Source organism: Dasypus novemcinctus, chromosome 11 (assembly GCF_030445035.2).
Source record: "Dasypus novemcinctus isolate mDasNov1 chromosome 11, mDasNov1.1.hap2, whole genome shotgun sequence".
Lineage (NCBI taxonomy): Eukaryota > Metazoa > Chordata > Mammalia > Cingulata > Dasypodidae > Dasypus > Dasypus novemcinctus.
This window is the reverse complement of record NC_080683.1, coordinates 111,676,137-111,702,368: the sequence shown is the minus strand read 5'-3', so window position 1 is coordinate 111,702,368 and position 26,232 is coordinate 111,676,137. Positions and strand designations below refer to the sequence as shown.

Sequence of the window (26,232 nt, the reverse complement as noted above, 5' to 3'; positions counted from 1 at the left end):
CTTTGTATTGGAAAGATTGATTTACTGGATATAGGATTTTTGGTTGACAGTTTCTTTTTTCATTGCAGCCCTTGAATGTGAAATTCCAATGTCTTTTGTTACATATATCATTTATGATGAGATTTTAGCTGTCAATTATATCATTGTACCCCTTTATGTGATGTGTCATTTTTCTCTTGCTGCTTTCAAGATTTTCTCTTTGTCTTTGGCTTTCAGCAATATGACTATGATGTGTCTAGGTATGGCTCTCTTTGTATTTATCTTATGAGGGGGTTGTTGTGATTCTTGCATCTATAAATTAATTATTTCCATTAAATTTGTGAAGATTTCAGCCATTATTTCTACAAATTTTTTTCTCCCCCACTTTTCTTTCCCCTCCCATTCTGGGACTACTTTTGCACATACTGGAACATTTAATATCATCCTACAGGTCTCTAAGATGTTTTCACTTTTCCTCAGTATTTTTATCTTTGTTATTTGGAGTGGATAATTTCTATTGGTAGCTTGAAGTTCATTGATTCTTTCCTATGTCATTTCCACTCTGCTGCTGAGCTCATCCCGTGAATTTTTATTCAGTTATGTTACTGTTCAGCTACAGAATTTCTATGTGATTCTTTTTTATGCTTTCCTTTCTCTGGTGGCCTTTCATTTTGTTCACTCATTTTGAATTTATTTGCTTTTAAATATTTAAACATGTTTTTCCTTAATTCTTTGATTATGCCTATACCTGAGTCTTTGTCTTCTAAATTCAGCATCTGAATCCTTCCACAAACAACTTATATTGACCAACTTTCCCCCCCTAAGGATAGGTTATAGTTTCCTGTTTCTTTTAATGTCTAGTAATTTTTGTTTAAAAATTGGACATTGAATTAATATGTTGTAATACCTCTGGAATTTGATCTTCTGAGGGAGGGTCTATTTTTCCCCTACAAGATAACTAACTTGCCTTTATTCAACTTGCCTAGATTTATTGGTATCATGTTAATCAATCATCACCATGACCCTCTGAATTGTTCCCTGTGGTGAGAATTTTATATCATATAAACAGAACTTTAAGGAGAATATTAAGTTAGTTAAGAAAGGTCGCTTTTCAGAGATGGAAGTTATTTTTATTAGTTTTAAATGTGTTAAGACCTTTAAAAAAGCCATATTGTCATTTGGATTATTACTCTTCAGCTTTAAAATTTATTATCTTTAAATATTCATATCTTTTAATATTGTGACATTTGTGGCTTGTTAGAAGTGATGATGGTGGAACATATATTTTTCTGAATAAAAGATATCCATTTTCAGGGAGGACTAAGCACCAGGAATGAAATGTGTCTCTCATACCTTCTTTATTATCCAAGAATTAATCTTACTCGATGTGCAAGTATTCCAGACATTATGGAACAACTTAAGTTTATTGGTGTTAAGGAGATCTACAGGCCAGTCACGTAAGTAGTAAATGAATTTCATGAGATGGGCAATGGACTTTAGAGAAGGAAAGACCTTATTTTTATATTGGCATCGTTAATATGTTATGGGATTCTTTATGTTCTATTCTACTTCATTATTTTCAACTGGGGAAACTAGGTAAGCTTCTTGGTTGCTGTATTGAAGATCCCCAAGACCAGTCCCAGCTCTAGTGATTCACTAGTTGGACCTACAGGACTCATGGATAATATTTATTCCAGTGGAAGTAGACAAAGAAAAATAAACAAAAGCAAAGGCACATGAAGCAAAATCTAGAAGAAGCTAAGTGCCAAGTTCCAAGAGTTATCTCCTGGTAGAGTCAAAGAGTTCACATATAATTCAATCATCATCAAATTGTGACAACCTGCATGAAGTGTTTACTGGAGAAACTCACTAAGGACTCAGTGCGCAGGTATTTCTTTGAGAATGGTCACTTAACTACCCTCTGCCTTGCATATATGGAAATTCCAGATTCCCAGAAGAAAAGTAGGTGTTCAGTATAAACCATGTTGTTTGTACCAACTGTCTAGGCACCCTGAGCCACTTCTGTCATTTGTGGAAAGTTTTTTGTCAGTGTAGGCTACTTTTTACTAGTCAGGTTCCCAGATGTCAGCCATGGATTAACTTTGACTGGGCATTCCCAAGATTAGGTGTCTCAGGCCTGCTATCCTAACTCCTTTCTGTATGATTGCTGATCATAGAAACTACTCAAGATAAAAGAGTAAATAAGGTAAATATTAGTCTTTGAAATTATATTGCTAGAGGAATAGAGAGGTAAGCAAATAAACAAATATAAATTTGAAATTTTAGACAGTGGTAGAGGTAATGAAATCAAGACAGGGGAGGAAGTATGTAGCTATTGTTGATAGAATGGTAATGGTAATGATATATGAACAAAGACCTAAATGATGAGGAGCCAGCTATGGCCCAATGCTGGGTGTTAACTTGGGATATTCAAGGACCAGTCAGAAGGTGAGTTTGATTGGATCAGTGTGACGTGAGGTAGAGATTAAGGAAAGAGGTATGAGAGAAAATGTGACCAGATCATGTAGGGCTTTACAGGCAACACAAGGACTTGGGGTTTTACATGCAAAGAGAAACTGTTATGTGGTAAAACCAAAGTCAAATTGGCTGCCGTTTTGAGAAAAGACTCTAAGAGGGAAAGATTGGATAGAAGAGTACCAGTCAGGAGACTGTTGTGGTTGTTGTGGTTGAGAGTTGATGACATCTTGGACCAAGGTGGTGGTATGAGAGTTTTTGAGCTGATAATATTCAGGTTATCTTTTGTAGGTAGTGCTCACAGGACTTGTGGATTGACTACATCTCAGGAGGTGGTGAGGGAAAGAGAAGAATAAAGGTTCAAGGGTGAAGTGTGAATGGTGTTAGGGGAACAAGTTTAAAGTAGAAATTGAGAATTCTGCTCTGTATATATTAAGATTAATGTAGGAAAAGGATTTCATCTCTTCTTATAAAACTGGAAAGAAGAATTAGGATGATAGTGGAAATTTTGGGATAGTAGATATGTTTTGATGAAAGGAAGAGTTTTCTAATGATTAGAGATTTCAAAATACAAGAGACTGGCTTAGCTAGGCAAAGGGTAGACATCAATTTTTGAGGAAGTAAATTTAAGGATAGGCTAAAAAACCACTTAATGAAGATGTGGTAAAAGGCAGTGCTGAAGAACAATCTAAGTATCATCTATTTTTACCTTTAAATAATACTATGATTATAAATTATGGATTATACGAACACTCTTTTTAGTAAAACTTACCATTTAGAAGACATGTTTTCCTGAGTACCTAATCCAAATAACCAATGACCACCAGAAATCTGTTTCTAGTAAAATATAAATAATAAAATATGCAAATTAGTTTGTAATTTACCAAATATTTTCACAGGCACATTTTAGTTTAGTTTATTTTCACACATTTATAGCAGGTATAGCACAACAGGCAACCCCAGTTTTATAGAGGATGAAAAAACTAAGAGATTAAGAAACATCACAACATCACATAGTACATAGGGAATCTATGTTTCATACTCTGTTATCCTGATTTATACATATATTGTACTGCCTTTTAATGCAAAATAAATAATTACATATGCAAACAAATAAAATACTAATACAAATACAAACTCAGCACATAAAATGTCAATCTAAGAAGACTAGGATAGAAATCATTGACATGGAGACAGTGACCACTGAAGGTGCTGAAGTCAGGGAGAGGTTAAAAAGAGGTGTCATATGGGGGCATTTTTAGGACTTGGAATTGACCTGAAAGACATTGCAATGACAGATACAGGCCATTATATATCCTGCTATTACCTACAGAATTGAGTGGGAGAGAGTGTAAACCACAATGTAATCTATAATCCTTGCTGTGTGGCAATGCTCCAAAATGCATTCATCAAGAAAGAAAGTTGCTGAAAGAAGTTGTCTATCTGAGGAAAAGTGGGAGGTGTGGGGAGTAGGGCATATGAGAATTCCTTATATTTTTTTATGTAACATTTTATGTAATCTAAGTATCTTTTCAAAATAAATAAAAAGTATATTAAAAATAAATAAAAACATATAAAGTGAAAAAAAAGACTAGGATAAAGTCTTGTTTTTAACATATTGATATTATTCTTTATTAAGACTTAAGTAGTCTTTTTTTTTTTCTTGTGGACTATTTTTTTACATATTGATAGAAACTTTTCCTCATCAAAGGATAATTTGAGAAAACATGGAAAACAAATGGGCCATCAAAGATGTATGCTTACATGATGAAGGAAGTGCATTCTATGGCCCAATTATTTTATTTTGTATTCTAACTGATGTGAAGCCTCTAAAATGCTCAGTTCCCTTTTCCAGAGAACTCAGCCAGTGTCCAAACCTTTAGTCTATGCCAGGAAACATGGACGTTGTGTTTTTCATGCCTTGGAAGAACGGGGAGAATTGCTTCGCACAACAAAGCCAGTTTTGAAATGTTGCCCACATGAAACCATTTAAGTTCATGGTTAAATTTATTTATTCTTCAAAAATGCAAGTAAAAAGAGCCTCTATTTAAAAACACATCATTAGACTCTAAATCAGGCTTTTAAGTCCAGTTCATCATCACAGTGTCATAAATGATGTTGAAGGCCAAACCAACAAGGTACTGGCTAAAAGATCAGAAGGGGAGAAAGTGGCTTGGGTGCTTTTATTTTTCTGTCTTGTGCAAAAGGATATTGCTAATTTGGCTTCAGGGTACAGTACTAAAAAAAAAGGGTATGGTATAAGATATGACCTCAAATCTTCTCTCCTTTGCTTTCACTATAATGATTACTTAGGGGCTGTGTTTTGTTGTAAACAGTCTGTAGCAATTCTAGGATTAGTGGTTGTGCTGGTAGAAAAATAAAGACAATCACATCTGATTCAATTTCATTGTCTGTTCTGGGTGATACAATTTTTCTCTGCCTCCTACATATCCAGAAAGGCTAAAAGAAAATTTAAAAAAAACTCACCAAGGTTAGGTAAGAGAGGAAATAATGAGCTCAGTTAAATCATGCACTCCCTGCAGCGCCACGCAGCAACACCGTACAGATGACATGACATTTATGCACTGGTAAGGTCCTGTATTATTTATTTTATTTATATTTTAAAAAATCAAATGAGATGTTTCTTTTTTTTTCTTTGCAGGAAAAATCACTTTGTTTTTATATTATGTGAAAATCTCACATGCTTTTTTTCAAGAATTCAGTTATTGCAGAAAATTTGTACAGAAGGCAAGAGCAAGCACCTCAAATGCCGTTACTTAGACATATACAATGCCAACATTATTTGAATGTTATTACAAATATCTTTCTAGGTGTAAAGATGAATAGATTAAATGTTATTATAAAGATTGTAATGTGTGTGACTGTTTTGAATGAAAACATTGAATTTTAATTTTGTTTTAATGTGTCAGAAGGTAAAGAAACTAAAGTAAAACTGAAGCAATTGTTGAACTTCGAATAAGTGTTGTTTGTAACCATGATAGATGGTATTTTATAAAGTGCCTCTCACATATTGAGTAAAGAGATAAAAGACTTGAAAATTTGGACTGTTTTTTTAAATTACATGTTTGAAAATTAAGTCATGAAAAATGAGGGCCTTAACACTTTCATATTTTCTCTACATCTCCAAATATATATTTTTTATATTATTACTTTTGAATTTTCAACATTTTTAATATTCATAGTACTTTTACTTTTGAAACTATAATCTCCATATTATTTAATGCAACTTTTATATTTAAACAGATTCTGTGATGATGCCTAATTTGTATATGATTTCTACACTTCCAGTTTCTTTAATTTGATTCATTGGGATCTTATCCTCAAGTTGTTTAATCAAAAGGGGCATTTGGGTGCTTTGTGCCTTGAGTTCTTTTGTGTTTAAGGATTTCTGCATTTATATTTGCACAGCATTTTGGTGGATATAATACTTTGGGGTCATATTTCCTTTTCTCTCTATACTTCCTCTCTTGGGTATTCTCCCTATATGAATGGAAGATTTCTTCCTTTACATGTAGGTTTCATAAGTTAAATCAAAGCTATTTTAATATTTAGCATTCTGAATTAAGTTTTCCTGAAATAAAAAATGTTCTTTCAATATATATATTCCTGTGTTTTTAAATATCAGAGAAATTTTCTTTTATTATGTCTATTAAAATTTAAAAAAAATAAAAAAATAGCTTTTCGGAGTTATTTGTCTCCTTCTTGCTGTTTCTAACTTAGTTAGTAAATTTATGTCATCTTAAATTTATTTCCTTTGGTCTGCAGGCTCCCTTTTCATCTCATTCTGTTGTTTGTATCATCTAATATTTGAGTTCTTGTTTGATTGAAGTCATGTTTTTATACTTGTGGGAATTCGTTCCCAAATAATTGGGTTTATATTTTCTTTTAGACTCAGTATTTTTCTTTTTACATGCAAGGTGACATAATTTCTTTTTCTTCCCTATATTTTCATGCTTATGTCATTTCTTGCTTATGTTAAGACAATTTTATCCAAAACTTCTTTCTGTTTTGATACAATGTAGGTGAATTCTTGACTTCCTCCCAAGCATATCTGACAGTAATTTTCTTTCTTTCCTCATCACAGTTTGATGATTGGATGACTTATTTATGTGTCTTTTTTTAAATATAATCTTAATGGCATTTTTTAAAATTTTATTTCATTTTTTCTATTTATTTTTTTAATGTTATATTAAAAAAATATGAGGTCCCCATATGCCCCTCACCCCCTCACCCCACCCCCTCTGCCCATAATTTTGTGTCTTTTGAGAATAAAGGGTTGAGTAGGGACGGGACCCTGTACTCTATATTAGAATACTTGAGTTGTTTATTAAATGTTCCTGAGAGTTTATTAAATGTTTGAGGAGGATTTCTAGCTGATTTGGGCATGTCTTAGTTTACCAGGGCTGCTATGACAAATACCACACAACCTGTTGGCTTAACAGCATCAACTTATTGTCTCATTATTTCAGAGTCTAGAAGTCCAACATCACAGTATTGTCAGGGCTTGCTTTTGACCAGCCTGCAGCTTTCCCATGATTTTCCATGGAGTGGTGATATCCCTCTCCTTATGTCTATTCCTCTGATTTCCACTGATTTCTGTTTTCTACTTTTGTGACCAATTTCCTTTGCTTATAAGGACTTTAGTCATATGGGTTAAGGCCACACTGATTGAGTCTGGCCTCATCCAAATAGGATCTTCAAATGAGTCCACACTTTAAAAGTAACATCTAAAATACGTTCATACCCCCAGGACCAGGAGATTAGGACTTGAGTGTGTCTTTATGGGGGATTCAATCTTCAACAAGACTGAGCCCCTTTCTATGGAAGGAGGTCCCAGGCTTTATATTAATATTATGCCATCAAATCTGTTGCAGCCCTGGAGCACACTTCACTGTGTACTCCCCAATATTCATTTCTCTAGTCAGGGAGTATGAAGAGGATTAGGAGTTTTGCCATGTTGGTCAGATTTCCTTGTAAAAATTAGATGTGAAGTGTATGGCTTTAGGCTGTCCTCTTTAATTTGTCTGCTTATTGAAGATACATTTTTAGTTCTAGTATTTATGTATGTATGTATTTTAAGTCAAATATTTATGGTATAATTTACGTACAATAAAATACACCTCTTTTAAGCCTCCTGTTAGAAGAGTTTGTCAGATGTATGCACTTATTTAACCTGGTCACAGACAAGATGAAGAATATTTCCATTTCTCAGAAAGTTCCCTTATGCCCATCTGGAGATAAATCTGCTTTCCACACACAGAGAGCCCAGAAAAATGCAGATTTGCTTTCTGTCACTATATATTAATTTGATCTTTTCTAGGATTTTATATAAATGGGATCATATAGTATGTTTTCTTTTGTATCTAGCTTCTTATACTAAGAATATTTCTGAGATTTATCTGTGTTCCTATATGTATCAGTAGTCCATTCCATTTTTATTGCTGAATCATATTCCCTTGTATGGGTACATTATGATTTCTGTATAGACTCACCAATTGAAGGACATTTGGGGTGTTTCCAGTTCCTGGCTATTATGAAGAAAGCTGCTAACAAATACTCCTATTCGTTTATGTATGGACTAATATGTGTTTGTTTCTCTGAGTTTATACCTGATGATAGAATCACTGAGTTGTATACTAAGTTTCTGTTCATGTTATAAGATTCCCAGAATGTTTTAAAAATCATTGTATCTCTTTAGATTTCCATCACTAATGTATGAGTTCCTATTGCTTTACATTCTTGCTGTTGTCTTATGTTTTCAATCTTTTAAATTTTGTTCATTCTAATGGATATAAAGTGGTATCTCATTGTGACTTATTTTCATTTCTATTAAGACTATTGATGTTGAGCATCTCTTCACAAACTTATTGACCCTTTATGTATGTTCCAATTTAAATTGTTCCAATTTGTTTCATTGTTTAATTGGGCTTCTTGATCTTTTATTATGGAGTTGTGAGAATTATTTGTATTTTGTAAGATTCTATATATTTTAGATATGTCCTTTGCCAGATATATGCCTACGAATAATTTCTCTCAGTATGTGGCTTGATTTTTGTTTTCTTAACTGTGTTCTTTGAAGTTCATGTTTGGTATTCTGTCTTTTGCTATCCTGAGAAATCTTTGCCTACCAAAATTGTGAAGATTTTCTCCTATTTTTCTTTCCCTAAAATTTGTGTAGTTTTAACATTTACATTTAGGCTGATGATCCATTTTGAATTGATTTATGTGTATGTGGCTTGAGGTAAATGTTGAGGTTCATTTTTTTTTTCTGGTCCAGATATCAAGTTCATCAAGAGCCATTTGATGAAAAAGATATATTCTTTTTCTATTGAATAACCTTGGAAACTTTGTTGACAATTAGTTGACCATGTATTGACTATATCTCGACCCAAAATTTTCTTAATTATTGTCACACTTTATTAGTTTTATAGTAATCTTGAAATAAGAGAGTAGAAGTCCACAAACCTTGTCATTCTTTTATTTCTTCAAATTTGTTTTGTCTATTCTAGTTTCATTCCATTTACATATGTATTTTAAAATCAGCTCGTCATTTTCTTAGAAAAATAGCCTGTCGGGATTTGATTGGGATTTTGCTAAATCTGAATCAATATGTGAGAACTAACTATACTGAGTCTCCTAATCTATGAATATGGTCTCTCTCTTCATTTATGTTGGTCTTCTTTCATTTTTCTTTGCACTGTTTTGTGTTTTAGTATAGAGGTTTTGTGCATGTGTCTTTTATAATAATAATAGTTCTTGTTTCTGTTTTAATATTGTCTACTAACTCTTCGCTCTGTCAATTCTAAGTGTCTGAGTATTGACTACTTGTCCCCCTCATTAAGGGTCTCATGCACATGTTTATTCACATACCTAGTAATTTTTTATTAGACATGGATACTGGACATTGTGACTTTTATGTGCATGTGTGCTAGATTGTTTTTATTTCTTTAAAGAACCTTGTTAGGGTGAGTCTAGACTAGCCATTTACCAGGCCTGGTTCAGCTCTACTTCTAAGGCCTGACTCATTTTCCAGTACCCACTTAGTGTTCTGGCTTATTGACGCTTGAATATCGGTCAGCCCTCAGTGAGCTCTGGAAATAGTTCGGCTTCCAGGTACCTGATTGTGTTTAGCTTAGATTCATGGAATTTCTCCCTATATACAGTTGGCTTATTACTCAATTACAGATTCAAGTGATCCCTACGTATGCCTTCTCTACATAGTTTTATCCTCTTCGGTGCTCTGCCTTGAAAACTCCAGCTGCCTCAAATTTTCTTAACTGTGATCTGCCTTCTTAACTTAGCAAGATGGTTGTTCTCTGTTTGAGAATGCCCCTTCCTGCATGGTGCTCCAGAAAGGGTCTCGGAAAGTGCCCGGCACAAAGCTGGGTTGAACATAGAGTTGACCTCATTTGTTTACTTTCTTTTGGGGATCACAGTTCTATGCTGCCTGTTTTCCAGTGTCCGAATACAGCTCTTTTACATTGCTTGTCCAGTTTGTGAGTTTCTTACAGAAGGATAGAGCTTGTGTCAGTCACTCCAACATGGCCAGATGTGAAAGTCTGGTAATATTTTTTGTTTGCTTTACTGGTTTTTCTTTTGATCATATACTTATTTGTTTGATAGAGAGAGTCTGTGGTATAGCTTTATATAGACACTCTTTCTTTGGTTAGACCTTCCATGTCTCTTCCTTCCCTCCCCCCTTTATTCCCAACTAGTAAGATACTAGTGATAAGACTTTTAAAACAGGAATGAGTTTGGGAAAAATACATCAAATATAAGCTACAGACTATAGATAGTTATAATAGTAGGATGATGTTCTTTCATCATTTGTAACAAATGTGGCACAACAATGTAAATTATTGTTGTTCAGGCAATGTGTGGGAATCCTGTATGGTATATGCATAATTGTTTTGTCAACTCACAACTTGTCTAATAAACAAAACAAAACAAAGCAAACATATCAAAAACAGGTGTGAGACTTTCAGGGAGGCTCAGAAAGAAAGGTGTCCACAAATTCACCTACATCTGCTTTTCAATTTTGGTAGAGCAGGGAGACCAGGTATACATATCATTAAACTTTTAAACTTTCCTATTGGTTGGTATGAATCTACCAATATGAATTGCTTTATTTTTGTTGAAAAATTGGAACTTACTCCACCCTTGTATATTGCAGTAACTTTTGCTACCTTTTTAGGAAAACACGTTTCAGAGTTTAGATTGGATTTACAAAGGAAAATTACCCATCAATATTGAATCATAATATAATATAGCCCTATTTATTTGTATGAATTACAGTGTTATATAAATAATGTCTTTTATTTGCATTTGTATCTGGGTTGACATTTAACACCTTAGCCCAGGTGTGTAGAAATATAACTGTTTTAATTTCTAATAACTTCCCTAATATTCCTAACTAATATCCAGTCCCAGTGATGGCAGAAGAACTTGCTCCTACAAAGATATGTTTTTTGTTGTTGTTTGTTTTTCTTTTTTGGTTTATAGCTTAGTCTCTTTAAGAAAAGTGCTCAGGATACACAGTCATAGTTTCAGAATTTATCCTTTTTGTGTTTTCTTTTTTGTTTCCATGGATAATCTGGGTGCATGATGTAGGTAGGTTGGAGAGGGTAGAGATGAGAAGTAGGAAGTGTGCTGGTATAGCAACCTGAGCACAGTTGTAGGAAGGAAGAGGGGAAGGTAAATATCAGACATTACAGGTGCCATCTCAGAGAGGTTGGATACCATGTTCCCCGGGTTACCCAGCCTCAGTCGTTTCTGTCTCCTATAAACCCTTGGATTGGATTTTTAGCTATGTCTTTTTTCCACTTATCTACAGTAAATTAATGACCATGATTATACCTGTCACTTTATGCTGAGCAATCTCACTGAATATGAATATACTGGCTTATATAGCAGCAAAGCCTTTTAAGATGTCATCTGTTACAATGATTACACTATACACTATTACCCGCAAGGCTGCCAAAAATTCAGATTTAGTTCGCCTACCTGATTTAGTAGATATTAAAGCGCCACCTTGTGGCATTTTAAGTGATTACAGGTTGATGATTTTTCCCCAAGCATTTCCCTAGGTAAGTTGATTTTCTGTCTCTCAAAATGGGCGCCTTATCTTTCTGAGAAGTAAATTTGATTCTTAATATTTAATTTAAAATTATTTTAATTTTAATAGAGCTGAGCTGTAGCTTTTAGTATATTTAAAAGGTCTTTGTATACAAATAGAAATAGCCCCCTTTCACATCAAGTTTTTGTTTGATACTAATTCTGGATTGTATCAATTCTTACACCTTTAATCTTAAACCATTATAGAGAATTTAGATCATCAGTAGATGTTTTAAATTTAGTTTGATGCTGATTATTCTTATTTTATAACACTTTAAGATCTCTGCATAAGGTAAAGCATGTAAAAGTCAACAAAGATACATTTACTTCAATTAAAGGAAGAAGTTAGGATTGAAGGCTACAAAGATCCTAGTCATATAGTACACATTGTTTTTCTCATGTCTCACTAATGAAAGTATGGGTGACATCAATTTTTATTTAAACATTAAAAAGTTATCTTCATAATTCTGTAAAGTGAATAAAGTATGCTCAATTTAGTGACTTAAAAAGATAATATTCGATATGCTTGCCTGGAATATAAGCATGTGTGTGTGTGAGAGAGAGAATATGGACACAAATAAATGAAACTGTGAAGATCAAATATTAAAAACAAATTCCTTAGCTAGAAGGTAATTAGTCATTTAGGGAAGAGAGTATCAAAGTTCCTAATATTCTGAATTTAATGGCCTATTATTTTTCCTACTCAGCTATTAGGAACTAGCAAATTTCACAAATTTCTTATGCATAGAGTTCTTTATTGCTGTAAATACACATCTATTATTACATCATGCAAAAGAATTGGATGATGTTTCTTCCTCAACTCCGTTTTCAGTATCTCAGTCAGGGTTAACTTAGCTCTAGGTCTGACTTCTAACAGGTGACAGGTGGTAATGAAGACTCAGGAAAAATACCATGCATTGGCTTGGAGTGTCATTTTTTCTCAAAGATTTTGGAAAAATATCATTTAATTTTTTAAATTCTTGATTGGTATATAACACAAGACAAGACAGGTTTTATATGCACAGGTAAAAACAACAGAACTCTGTACTTCTATGTCAGCAAATTTCAGGATATAGAATATAGAAAAATTAATTCAGTTTGCAGATTCTACCTCACTCACTTTCCTCCATCCCCATCCATCTCTTTCCATCTCCAGGAAATTGGCCACCCTAGTGTGCTATTTGGGAGGGGAAATATTTAAGAAACACCAGCTTCGTAAATATTCCCCCCTTATAGGAACCTCAGGAGCTGTGATACCTTCAAAGCCTCTGTCTTTGCTTAAGAGGCTGTTGAAAGTCCACAGACTGAGCATTTTGCATCAGGTCTGCTTACCTGTTCAGCCCCTGGGGATGATGGGAGACAGTTTCCCCAAAAATGTTTTACTTTCTTTTAAAAAGTGAAAGCATTCATTTTCTGTGTGTTTGTGAAAGAGAGGAAATGAGCATGCTTAAGGGGAAGAGCTGGGAAGTAGGAGGGCGGGAGAAAGGGAGAGGGAGCCGAAGCCCAATGGCTTCAACTTTGGTGCTCTTTGACTTGAGTGATGGAGCGCGGATAATGCCAGCAACTGCTGAGTTCTCTTTGTGGCCTTTGTTAAATTTCTTGCTAATTAGTTTTCTTCTTTTTCTCTCACCATAGTTCTGATTTAAATAGACTTTTCTTTTTTATTATGGACTATTTTGACCTAATTATTTCAGGAATATGAATTGGGGCTGAAGTGACATAAAATATTGAAAGTATCAGTGAAAACTTAAAAATGGCATGAGTTTGGTATCTGCGTGGGGTGTATAATAATTGGCATCATTAAGCTTAATGTTTGCAATTTTCTCATCTGAAAGAAGCCACTGATCCTTTAATTCATAAGAATTGTTACTGAGTTCCTGTCTGGAGTGATGAAAAAGTTAATTGAAGTAAACACTTACATATTAGCAAAATTAAGAAATGAATTAATGAATTGGTAAAAATTAACCTCCATAACAAATAAAGTTTACAACATTAAGTAAACACAATATTCTACCCCAGTTGCAGGCGGCAATAGCAAATGTTTATGGTCACAAAGTATAATCAACAGTTATTGGAATTAAGAAAACAAATCTGTTATATTGCAAGAAAAAAGTTTTTGTATCCTTTTTAAATAGATTTTGATAGAAGCTCAAGTAAAAAATATAGATTTAATTTAAATATTACTAGCAGATTGTAAATATACCACAGTCTTCTCTCTTATCTAATAAGGGAAAATGGCTAACTGGTTGCACTGTATTTTCAAAGCAATTTTGTTAACATTCTTTTCAAGATTCCAGATTTAAACTAAGGCTTCAGATAAAAATTTTAGCCAAGGCCAATTAAAGAATACAGGTTTTCTGATTTTCTGATTTCATCATGAATAAAAATTTTCTTGAAGGATGGGCTTTGATAAAAATGGTCTGCTACTGTAGTTATAGAAAATATGTGCTCTAAGACATAAAAAAAAATACCTATAATAAAAAATTATCAGACCAGAACAGATAGGGCCTAAAAATGAGGCCAGAAAAAAATTATAATCTTAAACTACACAATTTCTGAGTTTTAGAAATATTCCATCATTCTTTTTTTAAAATATATTTTTATTTGTTTTTAAAAGACACTAAGATTACATAAAATGTTACATAAAAAAATTAAGGGATTCCCATATGCCTTGCTCCCTACATGCCCCACTTTTCCCCACATTAACAACTTCTTTCATTAGTGTAGTACATTCATTCCAATTGATGAACACATTTTGGAGCATTGCTACACAGCATGGATTATAGTTTACATTGTAGTTTACGCTTTCTCCCACTCAATTCTGTAGGTTATGGCAGGATATATAATGGCCTGTATCTGTCATTGCAATGTCATTCAAGACAACTCCAAGACCTGAAAATGCCGCCATATCCCACCTCTTTTTCCCTCTCCCTGACTTCAGCACATCCAGTGGCCACTGTCTCCATATCAATGATATAATTTCTTCTATTGCTAGAATCACAATAAGTCTATAGCAGAATACCAGAAATCCACTCTAGTCCATATTTTATTCCCCACCCTGAGGATTCTGGGATGGTGATGCCCACTCTACCTCTAATTGAGACAGGGCTCCGGTCCCCATATGGCTGATGGATGGGACTTTCTTGTTTGCAGTTGAAGACTCTCTTGGTTCCTTGGTGTGGGGGTTGTCCATCCTTACCTCCTTGTTAGTTGCCCTGGGTGCGTCCAATGAACTGGAGCGCAGGTGTTGCAACTTCACTGAGGCTCAGGGCCCAACTCACAAATGGGCAGCCCAGAGATTCAAATCTCTTAGATGTAACCTACCAACTCCAGCACCAACTATAGGTTCAATTAGAAGGGCCATTACTCTCTTAATTGCAAATGCAAATGTCCAGGAGTTTAAGCTAATGCTGATGACTTAATACACATAACTAATTTCAAAATTTGTTGCAATTTACCATCTTGGCATAGGAGAGCCAAGGCCTTGTTCTTTCACTATCCTAGTTGGATAAATTCTACAAGGATGAAAATGGGATACATGAAAAGAGCATCAGCAATTACACAAGGGACAATAGTCAATAATAATATAAAAATTGTATTTAATATAGGAAATAATAAAGACCTGTAATGTTAGGAGTTATTTTTCAAAAAGGTGCTGCCAGGAGAGGTATGCTATCAGCTATGTGGCGAGAAAGTAAGTTAGTGTTAAACGATATTCAGGAAACTCCCAAAATGGACCACATAATAATAAATTGAGATTTGTTCTTCTTTAAATTTATATCATTCTAATGGTGAGGAGGAGAAAAAGAAATTGCTCAGCAAATGTCAGAATATTAAGACAAAGCTGCTTGCCCATTGAAACTTGAGAATGCAAGGCTTAGGACAAGTTAGAAGAAATGTTCCTTCCTGTGATGGATAATGAACTAACAAGTCATAGGAAATCCGAGCATTTTCCTTTCCTTTCTCTGTCACCATGGTCTACTCTCCCTGCTCATTCATGCTCTGTCTCAGAGATTCAAGGAATGATTTCCTTTCACTGGAACATTCTCTTGGGGTGCCACGGGAATCATCTACTTATTAGTCATTTGTGATAATCTCTTGGAAGGCCCGTGGATTAATTTCTTTCACAAAAATGTGAATTTTTGTGATGTGCCAAGATTTTTTTTCTTTTTTTAGGAATCAATTATATAAACTTTTATTTATTGTGAGATACCAGCTACAGACTACCTTTCCAAGCATATCATTTCATGCTTCTGTGATTTCTTCTTTCTTTGTTAGACATTTAACATGCAGTTTTTAGAGGAACAAGTAGAAGCACAATTCTATCATCTGCACGGTATTTTTGTTCCCAGAAAAAATTTAAAACCCTGGTTCAAATTCAAATCTTTTGTATTTTCCTTCTCACTTCTCAGGCAAACTGAAACAGGGCAGCCAGCAGGGGTCAGGCTTTTCAGCTGTATGGATTTGAATTTTACTTCTGTTTCCATACCTTTTTAATAATCTACAAGTTTCTTTATCACATTAGTCTCTTACTCTTCAGAAACGAATGACGCCCAGCTTTATTGTTAACTAACCAAAATAAGTAAGTGAAGCATTGTGAGGTTCTGGGGAAGTTTTCCCAGCCAATTTTTTTTTTTTTTTGTCTAAAAATAATACCCATCTGCTACTAAAACAGGGGTTATCATTTTTAAAAGGCTCCATCTTTGGGATGTGTTTCTTTCAGTGAATTCAACAATGCTTTTTCTGTTGGTTATCTGTAGGTGTAAAACTGAACAAATAGGGTGCTTATTTTAGAAAGTTAAAAATAAAGGAAGCATGTAGTGCTTTTGTTCTGAATGTGACTAATTGTGGTTGTTTCTTTTAAATTCAGGACCTGGCCTTTCATAATCAAAAGCCCCAAGCAGTACAAAAACCTTTCTTTCATGGATGCAATGAATAAATTTAAATGGACTAAAAAAGAAGGTCTCTCCTTCAATAAGCTTGTCCTTGGGCTGCCGGTGAATGTGAGATGTTCCAAGACCGACAATGCTGAGTGGTCGGTAAGCCCTGCTTTGCTTTAACCTTCTGGGAACCCCAAGATCCCATTTCTCCTGAAGCCACAACAGGAAAACCTAAGGGACAGACAACTCTCCATAAATCCGTTCGTAATCTGACCTGTGTGGTAACTGTTTTGTTTCCCGATTACTTGGCTTGACTGAGCACTCAGGATTCCGCTCTCTCTGGAGAGGGAAATTTATTGTAACACGAAAGCTGGGGTGACACAGGAAGAGGATGCGAGTAGGCTTTGATGAGCCATGGAGCCTGTTTTGTATTTCTCTTTTCCACGGGAGTGTGTCTGGCCCTCGGCGCCACTGCTCCTAAGCCCTGAGCCTTGTGACATCTGGCTCGTTCAGCAGCCACCCCTTGATCCCTCTGTCCCCTCTGGAAGTCCCACTGCTCTTCAGTCACCTGCTCATTTGCACTGTCTCCTCTTTTCTTCGCAGATCCAAGGAATGACAGCCTTTCCTCCAGATATCAGGCCGTATAAAGCGGAGCCTTTGGTGTGTGGCGCGTCTTCTTCCTCCTCTCTGCACAGCAGTGTCTCTCCCAAGTTGCTCCTGGCCTCTGTGGCCCTCGGCTGCGTGCTGAGCAGCAAGCACTGGTGATGGTTCGCAGGTCGTGCTTGGTGACGATGTTTTCTGGGGTCAGAATTTACCACTTAACGTGCAGCTGCAAGGCCGTGTCCACGGGGGGTATGAAGGGAGTTGAGACGTTCCTGGCACACACTCCGCCCCCTCCACTGGCTCGCCTCCTCTCTACCCCAGCGATAGCAATCAGTTCTCTGCTTTTCCTCAGGAATGTGTGTTACAATGTATAGATGTCCAATCAAACGAAACTGGCCTGAGTTAACGTCACCTTTTAAAATAAATGGGACAAAATCAAGCAATAGGAAAAGAATTCTGTCCTTCCACATTCCATTTTATTTAAATATCCATTTTAGTGATTTTACTTTGGCTTCTATGTTCCTTTACAAAATGCTTTCATCTTAAAAAATATAAAAGGAGGTACTCTCCATCCCAATTTTCTTCCTCTCCTCTTCTTTGGGTGTGATTTCTTAATGGTAGATCCCTTCCTTGCTTTTCCCTGTCATCTGGCCCCACCCTTTCCTGAGAAGGACACGTGGTCCTTACCTCCACGCTTGTGGACGGCGCCCCCTCGAGTCTCCTCATATTAGCTGAGTCTTTCAGTTGCCCTAAATTACCCCCAAACCCATCTCAAAGGGCATTCGTTCCTTAGCATGGGCCAGGTGAATTTTCCCCTGAGCTCTGTCACTTCCTGAAAAGAAAGAGGTGATGGGACACTGAAACAGAATGGTGACTGACTACAGGCTGAGGAGAAAATGTGGCTGGCCCCAAACGCCTTGCCGTGAGGGGTTCTTGATCAGGTTCTGGTCAAAGGCCAGGCAGTGGGAAGTCTGGGCAGTACGTCACTGACAGCAGGGGGTGGCCCCCGGTGATGCACACTGGCTCAATTTGAGTCACAGTTGCTATTGTAGATTTATTTTATTTTTAGTAGAAATGTTGTAGGTTTACAGAAAAATTATGTATACAATATAGAGTCCCCATATACCGTCCTATTTTATAGAGATACCTTGCATTAATATGGTACATTTGTTACAATTCATAAAAGAACATTGTTTTATAATTGTACTATAAACTATAGTCTATCATTTATATTAGGATTCACTGTGTTGTATGGTCTTACGTTTTTTTTTTAAATTGTTATTCTAGTAACATATACACAACCTAAAATTCTTCCTTTTAGCCACATTCAGATATATAATTCAGTGCTGTTATGTTCACGAGGTTGTACTGCTATCAGCACCATCCGTTACCAAAACTTTTCTATCAAATCAAATAGAAACTGTACAATTTGAGGATTAACTCCACATTCTCTACCCTGATCCCAACCCCTGCTATAGTAGATATTCTAGTTTCTGACTCATTGAATTTGTTTATTCTAATCAGTTTATATCAGTAAGATTATATAATATTCATCCTTTTGTGTCCGGCTTATTTCACTTATATGCTGTCTTCAGAGTTCATCCGTGTTGTCACATATATCAGAAATTCATTCCTTTTTTACAGTTGGATAATATTCCACTGAATGTATATACAACATTTTGTTTATCCATTCATCCCTTGATGGATGCTTGTATCTTTTGGCAATTGTGAATAATGCTGCTATGAACTTTGGTGTGCAAATACCTGTTCGTGGCCCTGCTTTCAATTCTTTTGGGTATATACCTTTAAGTGGAATTGCCAGGTCATATGGAAATTTTGTACTTAACTTTCTGAGGAACCACCAAACCGTCTTCCACGTGGCTGCACTATGTTACATCCCAGTCAACAGCAAATGAGTGTTCCTATTTTTCCACACCCGCTCCAACACTTGCAATTTTCTGGGTTTCTTTAGTAGTAGCCATTCTAGTGGATACGAAATGGTATCTCATTGAGGTTTTGATTTGCATTTGCCTAGTGAATAATGATATGCTTTGTGGCCATTTGTTTACCTTCTTAGGAGAGATGTCATTTTGAGTCTTTTGCCTATTTTTCAATTAGATTGTTTGTCTTTTTGTTGAGTTGTAGGATTTCTTTATATATCCTGGATATTAAACCCTTATCAGATATGTGGTGTCCATATATTTATCCCATTGTATATGTTGTCTTTTTACTTTTATGATAAAACCTTTGATGGACAAATTTTAAAAAATTCTGTTGAGGTCTCGTATCTATTTTTTTCTTTTGTTGCTTGTTCTTTGGGTATAAAGTCTTAGAAATCATTGCCTAACACAAGATCCTCAAGATTCTTATGTTTTCTTTTAAGAGTTTTCTTCTGTAGTTCTGGCTCTTATATTTAAGTCTTTGATTCATTTTGGATTGATTTTTGTGCATGGTGTGAGATAGGGGTACATCTTCATTCTTTTGCATATGGACATCCAGTTTTCCTAGCACCATTTGTTGAAGAGATTATATTTTCTGAAATGAGTAGACTTGGACCCCTTGTCAAAAATCAGTTGGCCGTATATGCAAGGGCCTATTTCTGAACTCTCAATTTGATTCCATTGGTCTATTTGTCTGTCCTTGTGCTACTACTATGGTATTTTGATTATGGGGACTTTGTAATAAGTGTTAAGTTTGAGACATGTGAGTTCTCCAACTTCTTCAAGATGGCTTGATTCTTCCATTTCAATTTTATGATTGGCAAAGAAGGCTGTTGGAATTTTGATTGGGATTATATTGAACTTGTAAATTGCTTTGGGTAGAATTTACATCCTGATAATATTTAGTCTCCCAGTCTGTGAACACGGAATGTCCTTCTATTTATTTAGGTCTTCTTTGATTTCTTTTAGCAATGTTTTGTAATTTTCTATGTATGCATCCTTTACATACTTGGTTAGATATATTCCTAGATATATGATTCTTTTAGTTGCTATCTAATTTTTTTTTCTTGATTTCTTTTTCCAGTTGTTCATTACTAGTGTATGGAAAAACTACTGATTTTTGTATGTTGATATTGTATTCTACCACTCTGCTGAATTCATTTATTAGTTCCAGTACTTTTGTCACGGAGTTTTCAGGATTTTTTGTATCGTCATCTGCAAATAGGGAAAGCTTCAATTCTTCCTTTCAAATTTGGATGTCTTTTTTATTTCTTTACCTTGCTTAATTGCTCTGGCTATAACTTACAGTACAGTGTTGAATAAACAGTGATGAAAACAGGCATCCTTGACTTGTTTCTCACCTTAGAGAGAATGTTTTCAGTCTTTTGCCATTGACTATGACATTAACTATGGATTTTTCATATGTGTACTTTATTGTGTTGAGGAAGCTTCCTTCTTTTCCTAGTTTCCTAGGTGTTTTTTCAGGAAGGGGTGCCATATATTCTCCATCAGTTGAGATGATCAAGTGTTTTATTTCCTTTGTTCTGCAGTCATTTATTGACTTTTTTACGTTATACCACACTTGAATACCTGGAATAAATCCCACTTGATCATGGTGCAAAATACTTTTGATGTGCTGTTGGATTTGATTTGCTAGTGTTTTGGTGAGGATTTTTGCTTCTATATTCATAAAGGATATTAGTCTGTAGTTTTCTTAAATTGTGGTATCTTTGTCTGGCTTTGGCCTTCTATTTTTTGGAAGCATTTGAGCACGATTGCTGTTAATTCTTCTTGAAATGTATTGGTTTTTAAAAAAAAATTCTCTATTACATTTCTCTCTGCTCTAATCTTTTATTCCCTTCCTTCTGCTCAATTTGGGTTAGTTTGTTCTTATTTTTCTAAAAGAGCCTCCAGCTGTGAGGTTAGGTCTCTGATTTGAGATCTCTCATTTTTTAAAAAAATATAAGCATTTTAGAGCTACAAATTTCCCTATCACAACTGCCTTTGCTACATCCCATATATTTTGGTATATTATGTTTTCATTTTCATTTGCCTCAAGTTATTTCCTAATTTCCCAGGTGTTTCTTTTTTTTCCTTTTTTTTGACCCATTGGTTGTTTAAGAGAATGTTGTTTAATTTCCATATATTTGTGAATTCTCCATTTCTCCCTCTGTTATTGATTACTAGCTTCATTCCATTATGGTTGGAGAAGATACATTGTATGATTTCAGTAGTTTAAAATTTATCGAGACTTGTTTTGTTCCTTAACATATGATCTATCCTGGAGAATGGTCTATGTGCACTAAAGAAGAATATATATTCTGCTACTGTTGGGTTTATTTTGCTCTTGTGCTGTCTGTTATGTCTAGCTGATTTAGAATAGTGTTCAAGTCTTTTATTTTCTTATTATCTCCTCTCTAGATATTCTATCCATTATATTTTTTAAATTTTATTTTATTAAAGTTAATAGATCACAAGGAACGTTACATTGAAAAGCATAAAAAAAACAAAAAACATAAGAGGTTCCCATATAACCCACTCCCCACCCCCCACCTCGTCATTTTTGTAAATTGTATTTTTTGAAGATATATACATCACAAAGAAAATTACCTTAAAAAATATAAGAGGTTCCTGTATACCCCCCACCCCACTCCTCCCACACCAACAACCTCCCCCATCATTGTGGCACACTCATTGCACTCAGTGAACATATTTTGGGGCACTGCTGAACTACACAGATAATAGTTTACCCTGTAGTTCACACTCTTCTCTAGTATATTCAGTGAGTTATGGCAGGATATATAAAGTCCAACACCTGACTCTGCAATATCATTTAGGACAACTCAAATCCCAAAAATGCCCCCACATCACATCCTTTCTTCCCTCTCTCTATCCTCAGCAACTACTGTGGCCACTTTCTCCACCTTGATACTAAAATTTTTTCTATTACTAGCCACAATAGTTTTATAGTAGAATATCAGTAAGTCTACTCTAGTCCATATTTTATTCCTCCATTCTGTGGACCCTGGGATGGTGCTATCCATTATTGAAAATGGTGTATTAAAGTCTTCTAATATTAATATAGTTCTATTTTTCCTTTCAAATTTATTGTTTGCTTCAGATATTTTAGGGTTATACTGTTAGGTGCTTGTATATTTATAATAGATAGATCTTTTTTGTTGGACTGACTCTGTTATCAGTATATAATTACCTCCTTTGTCCTCGTAACTGTTTCTGACTTAAAGCCTATTTTATCTGAAATTAGTGTAGCTACTCGAGCTCTCTGTCTGTGGCATTGGACAGTTTGATCCAGTGTGTCTGGGTGTGGTTCTCTATAAGTTTATCCTGTTTGGAATTCATTGAGCTTCTTGAATGTGCATATTCATGCCTTTTGTTAAATTCAGGAAGTTTTCTGTCATTATTTCTTTGAATATTCCTTCTGACCCTTGCTCTCTTTCTTCCCCTTTTGGTACTCCCATGACATGCATATATATGGGTATGTTTGAGAGGTTCCCACAGAGGTCTTAGGCTCTGTTCACTCTTTTTTTTTCTTCCTGTTTCTCAGCCTGAATCATTTCAATTGTCTTGTGTCTGAGATCACTGCTTCTTTCTTTTGCCGCCTCTGATCTGAAGTTGAAACCATCTAGGGAATTTTTATTTCAGTTATTGTGTTCTTCAATTCCAATATTTCTCTGGTGAGATTACCCTATTGTCCATTCATTGTTGTCCTTATATATTTTAGTTCTTTTTCTGTGTTTTCCTTTTCTCCTTAAGCATATTGAGGATCATGTTTTTAAAATTATCTTTTAAAAATGGGTCATCATTTCCTGTTTTCTTGTTTGCCTTGTAATCTTTTGTTGTACACTATGCATTTTAATATTTTAAAATGTTAGTTCTGAGATTTAGTTCCTGAGCTATCTGTTCCTTTACTATGTGTCCCACTAATGATATGACAAGATTTCCTTGAATGCCAGGAGCTAATCAAAACAAACAAAGCCAAGGCAGAAACTATCTTTCTCTGTCTTTGCAGATTTGTTCTGCCTTGACTGGTTATCTCCTTTAGAGCTTAGCCTTCTTATCAAGAAGATCACCTGAAATAAATTGGAAGTGCAGGGTCCTCTCTGTCTTATCTGAATCTGTGTGGAGCCAGAGCTGTGGAGCCTGCTCCTTTTCCTGGGTTTGTACTTGCTAGAGCCCTTAGGAATTCCCTGTTTATAGTTTACAGGAGTTCCTGTGAATGCCTCCTTTACAACCTTTGAAATAGACCTCCTTCCCTGTCAGACTCTCTTGAGTAAGTTAGTGCTGGTTGTCCTTTGCCCAGGTCACTTCAACTTAATTGTTTCTCACACTGTCCCTGTCATCTGCAAGCTGCTTCCTTGCCCTCAGGGCAAATTCTGGAAGGGCTGGCCCAGGAGAAATTCCCCAGCATGGTCTCTGAGACTTCCACTAGATAGAGTGGCATACATGTACTCCAGTATGCACACAGAAGCCACTCTGGAACAGGGCCTGGGAGTGCAAGCTGGCCCCACACTGCATTGTGGAAAAGGTGGGCTGGAACCTACAAGGGCACCAGGAGCGTCTTCTTAGGCTTTTCAAGCTGCAGATCTTAGTTCAAATAGACTCCAGATCTGTGTTCAAATAGACTCCAGAGTTTCAAAGTAGTTGATTTAGACAGTTCCTGCCAATTCAGCAGTTGTTTTGGTGAAGGGACTGATTTCTGAGTTTCCTACTCTTCCATCTTCCCACAATCCTCTCTGTAGATTTACTTTTCTATTAGCTAGTAAACTAACTTTCCATAATAAATTGGTCACCAGTTAAACATGTTGCCACTTTTTTTGTCGTTCTCTTTGTATACAGTTCAGCTAACTCTTGTTTTGTGTTCTTTCCTCACTTCTGGAGCTAAATATGTTTGTATCATATTAACAAACTAAATCAAATCAGGTTTTTTTTGCATGTGTGGTACATTGCACATTCCTTGAGAGAAGCAAGTAATTCAGGTACCAATGTTGCCAGGTAAATCAATTAATAGTGTTGAATTTTCTATTCCATTTTTAAGTCCTTTGTCCTCTGCAGACAACATCTTCAATAAAAAATGTATCATCTTTTAAATAAATATTATGCTTTGGAGTGTTTCCTTATTGATTTTTAGTATTTGTCAATTTAATTAAATATTTGCAAGATTTGTAAGGCATATTTTATATTTAAATTTTATTTTTTATTCTATAATTGCTGTATGAGATTCTATGGTTTTCTATCAAAATATTTGCATGAGAGATATGATAATCCAAATACTCCCTATTTGAAAGTTCATGTTTAACAGAATTCCTAAAGCTGAGGTACCAAATTCAAATGATTTCCTTTGAAATTATGTAATATTAGATTTGTTTTCATTGTTTTTGGTATAGAAGGTGAACATATGGCCTAGAAAAAGGATAAGCTGCTTTTGGGAGCTTGAGGAAATTTGTGGCTTCAGGAGAATCTGTTTTTTCAGATGACATTACAAAAAAGAAAGTTGACATTCTTCTGCTCCTAGGAATTCTCTTGAATATATATGGTTTGGGGTGTTGACTCATCCTTTATTGGAAATTGGGATAGGTTGTCAGTTGAAAATTCTGTAGAACTCTGATGATTATTTTCTAAATTAGCTTGCCCTGACTCTGGGAAGAACTTCCTGAATAAGGTGGTTTCAGAAGTCTTCAGGGTTTTTTATGGCTCTCCTGATCAAGTTGCATTGCCTCTTTCCCAGACCATCAGGAAGTTGAGATCTGGGGGAGAATGGAGTTTCCATGACCCTGGATCAATCCTTAGGTGAAGGGAAGGTCGGGGGACATAGTGGATGAATCCAGCATTCATCAAGGCCATGTGCACTGGAGGCTGTCTTGGGAGACTGCTTTTTGTGCAGGGGTCTCAGGCAGGACCAAAGGAGTCCTCACAATGATGAGGGTGATGCAGCCCACACAGAGGAACCCAGAGAAGTGTGAGAATATCACCCAGGTTGTGACTGTGAAGAAAGGAACGTCTTCTCTGGGTCTGGGCCAGCATCTCCCAAAGGTTTCCTTCTAGATGACTCTGAAGGAAAATTTCCCTGGAGATGACACTTGAACTACAATCAGAAGGACATCTAGGGAAACGGACTTGTCCTAGTGGTTAGGGCATCCGTCTACCACATGGGAGGTCCGCGGTTCAAACCCCGGGCCTCCTTGACCCGTGTGGAGCTGACCCATGTCCAGTGCTGATGCACACAAGGAGTGCCCTGCCACGCAGGGGTGTCCCCTGCATAGGGGAGCCCCACGAGCAAGGAGTGCGCCCCGTAAGGAGAGCCGCCCAGCACGAAAGAAAGTGCAGCCTGCCCAGGAATGGTGCCGCCCACACTTCCCATGCCGCTGAGGACAACAGAAGTGGACAAAGAAACAAGACGCAGCAAATAGACACAGAGAACAGACAACCCCGGGGAGGGGGGAAATTAAATAAATAAATAAATAAATCTTTAAAAAAAAAAAACAAAAAAGAAGGACATCTAAGGCTTACTTCTAGATGGCTCTTTGAAGGAAAAGTTCCCTGGGAGATGACCCTTGAATTATAATCAGGACACCTCAGCAGGCTTTAGGTAGGGGAAGAAATCAGGGAGATGTGCCCAGGGGGAGGAAATGGCAGAAACCGAGGCTCTTTGACTGCCACACACTTGAAAAGCCTTTTGAAGAAGGGAAATTTGGCTGGGGCACTTATAATGCAGGGAGAACAAAGAGTTGATGCAGGAGAGGAAGGCAGGATGCGAACTTTGCCACACACTTAGGCCATAACAAGAGTGATGAGCTTTTTCTGAATGGTCACAGAAGGCAGAGGATGAGCAGCAAACAGCACTGTACAACTCAACGGAACTCTTATTTATCTTCCTCCCCAATCTTTATCAATTTGCTAGTGGAAAATACTAACCTGCTATTTTACCCTTTTGGGTTACTAGACAAATGGTGTCCTTTTTCCAAGTTCTTAATGGCTTTTGTGTTTCTCAGGGGATTGTCCACGTCCTTACCCATTTAAGAAATAGTTATTTTTCCCCAAAAAAGTTATTTTTAAATTATTGATTTATAATGATGTATTAAGGATATTAATTCCTAGTCACATATGTAACATTTTTTCTCTCTTTGCTATATTTTGCCATATTGAAATTAATTACTTTTTCTGGATATCCATTGCCTTTAATGCCATGCGTAATCAGTGTC

General features: G+C 35.9%; 1 protein-coding gene across 3 annotated transcripts in view; it reads left to right on the top strand.

Annotated features, from left to right (window-relative positions):
• MOXD1 (monooxygenase DBH like 1) overlaps positions 1 to 24,125 on the top strand; it is a 107,690-nt gene extending 83,565 nt beyond the window's left edge. For all 3 annotated transcript variants that reach the window (XM_004469789.4, XM_071218665.1, XM_071218666.1), the window contains 3 exons: positions 1,294 to 1,436; positions 16,460 to 16,628; positions 17,073 to 24,125. In XM_004469789.4, the coding sequence (XP_004469846.2) occupies positions 1,294 to 1,436; positions 16,460 to 16,628; positions 17,073 to 17,234 (474 nt within the window). In that variant the 3' untranslated portion in view covers positions 17,235 to 24,125. The remainder of the gene's footprint in view (positions 1 to 1,293; positions 1,437 to 16,459; positions 16,629 to 17,072) is intronic.
• The last annotated feature ends 2,107 nt before the right edge of the window (positions 24,126 to 26,232 follow it).